This window comes from Pecten maximus, chromosome 10 (assembly GCF_902652985.1).
Source record: "Pecten maximus chromosome 10, xPecMax1.1, whole genome shotgun sequence".
In the NCBI taxonomy this organism is placed as follows: domain Eukaryota; kingdom Metazoa; phylum Mollusca; class Bivalvia; order Pectinida; family Pectinidae; genus Pecten; species Pecten maximus.
The window spans coordinates 41,112,245-41,120,750 of record NC_047024.1 but is presented as its reverse complement, the minus strand read 5'-3'; the positions used below and the strand labels follow the sequence as shown (position 1 = coordinate 41,120,750).

Here is an 8,506-nt window from a genome sequence, read left to right as displayed (position 1 = left end):
GTTTCATTATTCTGTTTATTTTTTTCAATTAACATTCTGTTATGCTTAGGCTAAGATATGTATATATAACAATAGATCGTATAGATATGAGCACTTAGTTAACCTAACCCTCATTTTTGAGGGGACCAAGATAGCTCAGTCGCCGGCCACGTAATCTCGAGTGGTGATACGAGGAGCTGGTTCGATACTCCCTACCCGTGTCGGTTTGTATTTCTCGGAAAGCCGACAAATGTCCCAGTCTGTGCATGGACAAGACACTTTTACCATAATTGTTCTTGATTACATGCGACGAGCCCCTTGTATGTTGTTCAGTGAGGTAGTCACCGACTACTACAAGGAGACCGCGCCTCAAAATGACCCTGGGTTTTCACGGGACGATAAACCTAGCAAACAAACAAACAAACAAACAAACAAGCAAGCAAGCAATATAACAAACCCTCATTATCGGAAAACCTACAACTCTGACACAAACAACACTTACGTAATTTACATAATCGGATGTATTTTAATGTCTGTGGTATTTGAGAAAAAATATTTACATCCGTTTAGTTCCTACATAGTTACGAAATATTGCCAAATATATATTGATAACAATTTCTATATTAAAACATCCGATGATTTTATGCACATTATGTCATTAACGCAGGAAGCGCGTCAGAGTTATGTCCCTTGATTACCCGAGCATTGATATCGTGAATAAAATATACCATCTCGTACACTTGTCTGATTTTATTTTATTTTTACCATCTCGTCACACTATTTTCGAACTTGGTGTCAATAGGACCATGATAGGACGAAACACTCTGCAGAGTAGATCACATCTTTTACCATCTCGGACACTAGCTCGGCTGTGTCCAAAAGTGAAGAAGCATCGTCCAGAATCCCTTCTAGAAAATATTATAAAAGAAAATCTACCAGAGTGTACGTGTCCGGGACCGATACACGGCATACTGTTATCATCAGATTAAAGTATGCAAAAGACTAACGGAAGAAGGGAACATTTTGAAAATTCCTTCCTGACAATATTAATGCTTGCCACCAAACAAATTTTCATGGAGGATGGGCGAATGGGAAGTATGGCGCGTATCCAATATTTCAAGCTTCAGATAAGCACATTTATAAACCTTCTTTTGCCAATTTCAATTTTTGATTGGCTAATTGAAATTTTAAAATAAACAAATTCGTTCAAAAATTGTTAAAAAATTATGGCTTAACATAATTAAACACAGAAAGTATGTCTGACGCATGAAGGCGTTGTCACTTGGGTACACGAAAGGTTGTCGATCTGATTACTGAAATGTAAAACTGTTGACAAGATCATTTTCCTGGCGGGCAGGACCATATTGTCAAATATTCATTAATCTAATTGTTACTTATTCATTATATACCTTTGTTCATGGTTCGTTTATATAAAGGTCTTAACAATTTTTGCACATATAAGCTTAAGAGGCACGTGAGTCTTAACATGAGTTCTGAACTATTACAGTCAATTTTGCCCTTTTTGACCTCGGTGATCAGTCCAGGGGGTCAGTCAGGGCCGACATGTGCATATTGATAATTTTAATCAAACCATCTCCAAAGGGGCAAATGGGAGACACCACGGTAATGAAATTCGCAATTTAGGTAAAGCACCTTAATACCCTCCCATCTATGAAAAGTATTTGATTCTTCTGTATTTGGTTCTTAAGAAGAAGATTTTTGAAATTTCAGTCAATTTGACCGTTTAAGGCCCCGCCCGTCAGTCCCTTGGAGGTTAGTCAGGGCTAACATGTGCGTACCATATAACTGCAATCCCATAGTGACTGATAATTGTAATCAAGTCTGAATTAATTCCAATAGAAATTCAACAAATGATAGTCAAAAATGCGACTTTCCTGTAATTGTATGTTCAATGCATTGCTAACTATTGAGAAAGCAGGCTTCGTATTCCCCGCCGCGGGCCCCACACTTGAGGTCGACGACTATATCTCACTTGCAATGTTACGTATTTAACACTGACACTGTTGATGACATCCTTAAATGTGTAAAATCTGGAGGCGACACGGGCGAAACGGACCTCGTATCAGACTATGAAGTGTGCACAATGGTCGAAGGCCCTAGTCTACCGTCATGAGGTTCGCATTTCTATCGTAACTGTTTATACATGGAATTCAAAAACAAAAATTCTTTTGATTATTAAATAATTAATTGTCCAGTGTTTGTACGCAGAATGTGGCTTTCTGATTGGTTGAGAGTTTTTTCCCATACCTCTATGAAAAAAATCCGAAAATGGCGCGAAATATGTGACGTCACAATACGGCCATTGACATTGCAAATTGATTTGTGAAAAAGATTCCCTTATAAGATGAGTTCAATTGTACCTAAAACATGTTTTAATTTGGAAAATCAATTTCAAAAATAAATTATAAACGTTGATGTCAATTGTTTTTTTAGTTTCATAGGGGTATGAAAAAAACATGTTTGCAAATTTTTGTAAGAAGTTTGCAAGCATATTTTTTTCATACCCCAATGAAACTAAAAAAAATTAAAAATAACACCAATGCTTAAATGAATAGTATGTAACAATTTTATACACCAAATTATTTCTAACAACTAAATATCTGTTTATTCATACATATGGATGAACAGCACTGTATGTAGCCAGAGTTTCCTCTGGCCCCGACCCCATGTCTGGTGTAGGGAGTCATTTCTGGCCCCGAAACTCCCTACACCAGATATGGTGTAAGGGCCAGAGAAAACTCCCTTCACCAGACATGGTGTCAGGGCCAGAGGAAACTCACTACACCAGACATGGTGTCAGGGCCAGAGAAAACTCCCTACACCAGTCATGGTGTCAGGGCCAGAGGAAACTCGCTACACCAGACATGGTGTCAGAGCCAAAGGAAACTCACTACACAAGTCATGGTGTCAGGATCAGAGGAAACTCACTACACCAGACATGGTGTCAGGATCAGAGGAAACTCACTACACCAGTCATGGTGTCAGGGCCAGAGGAAACTCACTACACAAGTCATGGTGTCAGGATCAGAGGAAACTCACTACACCAGACATGGTGTCAGGGCCAGAGGAAACTCACACCAGTCATGGTGTAAGGGCCAGAGGATACTCGGGCTACACTGTATGTTACGATACAATAAGATTGAAGGTGGGAATGCTCGTTACAAAATTTGCAGTTATGGAAAGAGTTTGCAAGGACCCGTGGTACAGTTATATCCAGGTTTTATTGAAACTATAGAAGTTCCCCAACTCCCCGGGGCAAATGAGCGACCGAAGGGTCATGAAAGTCACAATTCAAGTAAAGACCCTTCCACCAATAAACAATATTTGATTCTACCTTATTTGGGTCTCAAGAAGACGATTTTAAAAATTTCAGTCAAATTGAAAATGTTTGAAGTCGAAACATTGTCCCTGTGACCTACAACGGAAACAATACAAGTACTTTAAAGTCATTGGTTGTTTTAATGTCTGTGGTGTAGATAACTGTTATCAAAAATATCTAAATGTAAATATATACCAATCAAGTGTAGGTACATAATATGTACAAAAATGGCGGTGGAAAAAATACTGGAGAAATTTACGAAATACGGGAATTTTGTCTCTCCTCCCGGGAGACAATAAATGACTTGAAAATAAGGGAGATTTTGTCTCACGCCGGGAGGTATGGCATATATGTCATATGAACTAAACAGAAGTAAATATTGTTTTTATCCCTACCAAGGATTTATAGATTTCCTCCTACGGAGAGAGTATGGTTACAGAATACTGAATTTTTTTGTCATACATTGTACGTTATTTACATGAAGACTCAAATATAACAAGCAATCGTTATTGATGAAATCGGAAATTTTACCTTAAATGGCAAAGGGGGATAACTTTAGAATTCACCACTACAAATCTAGGTGGAATTTCGGTTACATCACAATCCCCAATAGGGGTTGGGGTGTGACAACGGAACCACTAGGTATATCAACAAGCATGAAACATTTCTGGCTTCTTATATTCACAAGAAAATAATATTCCTAAATGAAGGTCATGATGTCGATCACCTGAATTTTCAGCCTGGTTTTATCAACTTGCATCTATCGAAACCTTGTGCTGTTAACTTGATTCCGAGCCAGAAATTGACATCTGTCAGGGAAATCTTGATAATGGACACAGGCCCTTGGATATCAAGTCACCAGTAATATGTTAACACGTAGGTAAGAGAAGCAGGGATGTAACAATCATTTGCACTACTCGTCAAGTCTCTTAATCAGGATGATTTGTTCAGATGAAGAATCTTTTTTAGATCTGATAACAGACTATGGAATCAGATGAGCTTAATTTTGATGGAAGATGAGTCTGCAATCACTATGGATAACCAATATACCATCTTCAGTTTGATAAACAGATGACAATAATAATTACCAACATACCATCTTCAGTTTGATAAACAGATGACAATAATAATTACCAACATACAACCATAAGTGTGATGTACAGATGACAATCAACAGGGATTACCAACATATCATATGGCCACATGAATTTCTATCAGAAATCTCAACAGTATCAACCTCCATCCCCACATCACTTAAGCTAAATCATTTAAAATTGTTTGGTACAATTTGCAACAAAATCATCATGTATCAATAAAACAAATTCAACAATATTTACTGTCACGTTTTATTGACCTGCTTTTCAATTTTAGTTAACAGATATTCAATTTGATTTTTCATTACCGGTTGTCCTTTACGCGTCCGTTTGCAAAATGTTTTATTTTTCTGGTGCTTTTTGTCACTGTATTTAGCTAATGCTTCCTCTCGTTCTCGTTTCCTCTTCAATGCCTCCTGAAAATAAAATTAGAAACTATGGTTTATACATTGTATCGTTCAGTAAACACCCACCCAACAGTTAAACCTAGATCCAGTTGGGTTTTTCTAATGAATGAATCACAGTGAGTGTCCTTGTTAGTACTGTGAAACACTTAGATTTCGCGAATACTTTATTTCGCGAGCTTACCCCTTTAGGCATATTTGCCAATACATGATTTCGTGAACACTGATCTAGCTATTTGAGATTCCTATACTGATAGCTCGGTCGCCATCCCAAGGTATTATTTTCGAACAAATAATCACGAAAGATTTGAATTCAAGATTGGCTCTCGTTGCATTATTAACACAAAAAATAAATCTCACATGAAATATATGTGATTTACAGTATTATCACATACATGTACATGTAGAAAATGATTCAGCATTAAAAAAATTAAAATTGCCAATGACCAAAATATTGATATTCATAATTATTTAGATTGGATTTTCGCCATCCTGAATAGGCCTATCTATGCAAAGCATTAATTCTGTAGTATTATCTTTGACTAAGTACATGTATAGGCCTGTGGAGAAATTTACCCGAAAATTTTGGCAAAAAACATAAAATAAAAAACATGTCAAAAATGTGCATAAATGAATACTCAGGGTATCTAGTAGACACTTGACAGTATTTTTTTTACTTTCTAAATTCAGATTTGACTCTTGAAATTGAAGGGACATGTCTTATTTGATGTTTAGTCCTTTTTTTTCATGGAAATAGTCATTTGAATTTTTTAACATCAAAGGATCAACTGGATGCCCTATTACTGTTTCATAAATTGTCATCATGGCATCCTTTGTAAAGTTTTACTTGACATGTAGTCAAAAAATTCAGGAAGAAACTTGCGCAAAAGCTTTAACTGGACAATTATTTACAAAAATAATTTTTGTCATCAGGCAATTCTGCCCATGTGGGTTTAAACTTTTAAAATATTTTTGGTAACCCTGTTATCAGAAAGAGCATGTTTTTCCTAGCTTCTATATGAATTTTCGCGATTTCGGTGAAAATATCCCCTAACAAAGGATAGAAAGTGAATTAAATGCAAAGGGCTATAAACCAAGAATGCAACATTTATTTCTTACCGTCTTCTTTCTTGCCTTTTCAACTTTCGTTTGTTCAGACTGCCATTTGGATTTAGAAAATTTTGTAAATTTCTCTGCACTGGAAGAGCTGCAATTGTAAATAAAATAATTAATTTTTATATTTTCAATTTAAATAAAGTGATTCAAACATGTTAACTTTGATATTTCATCTTTCATTAATGTTAATTAACTATATATACAGCAGATAATGTCGATTTATTTTGTAAAGTGTAGCAAATTGACTTGTAAATTTGAATTTTTATCTTCTACTCTAAACAGTATATACTTTGTATATATATAACAGCTTGATAATCAAAAAGTATATTAAAGAAGTTGTTGGCAAGATTTAATCTACCTTTTGAATTTATAAGCCTGCAGAAAATGTTTGTAACATATAACGATTCAAATTTATGTTTCTGTGTAATGAAACATGGCATTTTATTTTCAATTCTACTGTTAGGGTTTGAACTTTGACCTCTGTTTCACTAGACTATATATCCGACACCCTGGCAAAAGAAAATTTTCCAATTCCTTATTGAATAGGAAGCTGCTACTTTTTTAAAGTTATATATGGAATAGTTCTGTTGAAAAGGCCTTACTAAATTGATAACTTATGAAAGTCAAAAGGCCTTACTAAATTGGTATCTTATGAAAGTCTTTAAATGTGATGATATACACATGCATATTAAGATGTACCTTTCTTCTTTGTCTGTAAATCTGTTATTTCTCTCCGATTGTTGGTTTGCTTGATGTTCGTCTTTTTTCCTCTGTTTACTCAATATCTTCAGGTACTCATGCTGTACTTTTCTCTTCCTGTTGTCTGCGAATCCTTGTCCTGATGTGATAGAAATAAATTTACTTTAAATGTAAAGTCAAGTACTATACATTATTAACAGGTTTGTGTATCTTACAAATGCATCCAAAATGTTTCATTTGTAATGTAGACATATTATGTTGCCCTACTTACAAAATAAAAGCAGGATATTAATGTTAAGGACATCTTTGTGACATATTTACAACTGTGGGAAACAGGGTGAATATCTGATATTAAATGAATTTTCCCTTAATTTTTTTTTTTAATTTTTTTTTGTCTTTTTACTTTTATGCATCAAATCATAGGTTGTTGGTTTGAAACGCAAAATCTTTAAACTGAACCACAGGTATACTGTCTTTGTTATTGAACAGGTGCATATCTTACTTCTATAACTAAAGTAATGTTTGATCACATGACTCATAAATAGCTATAGGTGATGTAAAGGGACTAGGCACCCAAGGTCCAGAATATTAATTTTGTACCATATTTTATACAACTGTAATAGGAGAGGAAAAATGCAAGGCCAGACCGGGGTTCGAACCCTGGACCTCCAAACACTAGCCGGATGCTCAACCAACTGAGCTACATTCTGTACCTGTACCTGGTCGCTGGCATTCATCTCAGTCCAGTTCCGCTACACAAGTATACACAGTTATATCCACATATCAGGACCAAGGGTAACTAGTCCCGGTAGTCTTTGTGATCAGTGTACATTATTTATTGGAGCATCGGGCAGATGCAATTTCTGAATTGATACTGGAAGGGAAATAACTCTTGTAAATGCCATTACTGTTGACATATTGCTACCAAAATTTAGTAATGGGATCAAGTTATTTCGACTGAATTTGTCGTCAAGAAGAGGACAACGTAGGAGTTTTTTAATATTTAGAACTAGTGTAAGTACTGTACATATATTAAGTGATACCTGTCTCCACAGATTGAGGAATGACCTTAAAATCCTTGTTTATAATATAAACAAGAATCACGCATAATACCCTGTGGCTTAGTCCTATAATATAAGCCTTCGAAGGTTCATATTGTGACATTTAACATCTTATCATCAAAAGACTGAATATGTTAAAAGTCTGTTTGTCAAGTCATCGAAGACTTTAACTTCACGGTTGACAAATCAAACAGCCCATCCCCGGACTCATCGATACATTTTGTCAAGACGGCGCGCATATTTATCAAATTCTTACAGCAGGTGCATCCTTCCTAAAATATACCACACGTTTTATTATTTCATCAACTCGTTCAGAGTTTCAAGTGCACATGTGGACTATTTGGGGAAAACCACTCGCTTCAAACATTGTTTCACTCGCTCTGTTCACCCCAAATCAGATACAAATTTAAAGAAACGTTACCTTCGCTTTTATTTCCAATAAATTTCTTGTATTTATCCGCACCAGGCCTTTTGGTGTGTGCTTTTTTGAAAGGCTTTCTTTTTATGTTGTCATCCATGCTCGCGATCCTGAATCAAACATGCAAAAGACTCCGATTATCAATACAAATTATTATAATTTTGAAATCGACATATATCAAGATCCGGAAAATACGAAAATATACACCATCTTGTTGTTCTGTAACTCATTCCGCACAAAATGTGCGCTTTCATTTTTAATAACGACGAGTCAAATAAATGAATAAATAAATAATGAGTATTTGACATTTTATGAGTGACTTCGATTTAATTCCCCCGGTGATGGTGTGGTATATTACATAATTATTTATTAATGCTCGCTAGCTGGATCAGTCT

At 35.5% G+C, this 8,506-nt stretch overlaps 1 protein-coding gene across 1 annotated transcript; it reads right to left on the bottom strand.

The window, feature by feature from the left end:
• Positions 1-4,649: 4,649 nt before the first annotated feature.
• LOC117336875 (thyroid transcription factor 1-associated protein 26 homolog) lies at positions 4,650-8,254 on the bottom strand. Its single transcript, XM_033897610.1, has 4 exons — positions 8,115-8,254; positions 6,633-6,771; positions 5,937-6,024; positions 4,650-4,829 (listed from the first exon to the last, which is right to left on the bottom strand). Exons 1-4 carry the CDS (start codon positions 8,209-8,211, stop codon positions 4,659-4,661), a joined length of 495 nt encoding a protein of 164 aa, XP_033753501.1. The 5' UTR covers positions 8,212-8,254; the 3' UTR covers positions 4,650-4,658.
• Positions 8,255-8,506: the final 252 nt, after the last annotated feature.

Coding starts and splice junctions, on each gene's coding strand:
- LOC117336875 (XM_033897610.1), bottom strand. CDS start 8,211: ATGGATGACAACATAAAAAGAAAGCCTTTCAAAAAAGCACACACCAAA. Junction 6,025..6,632: donor TTTACAGACAAAGAAGAAAG/GTACATCTTAAT, acceptor TTACAATTGCAG/CTCTTCCAGTGCAGAGAAAT. Junction 4,830..5,936: donor AAAAGGCAAGAAAGAAGACG/GTAAGAAATAAA, acceptor TTTTATTTTCAG/GAGGCATTGAAGAGGAAACG.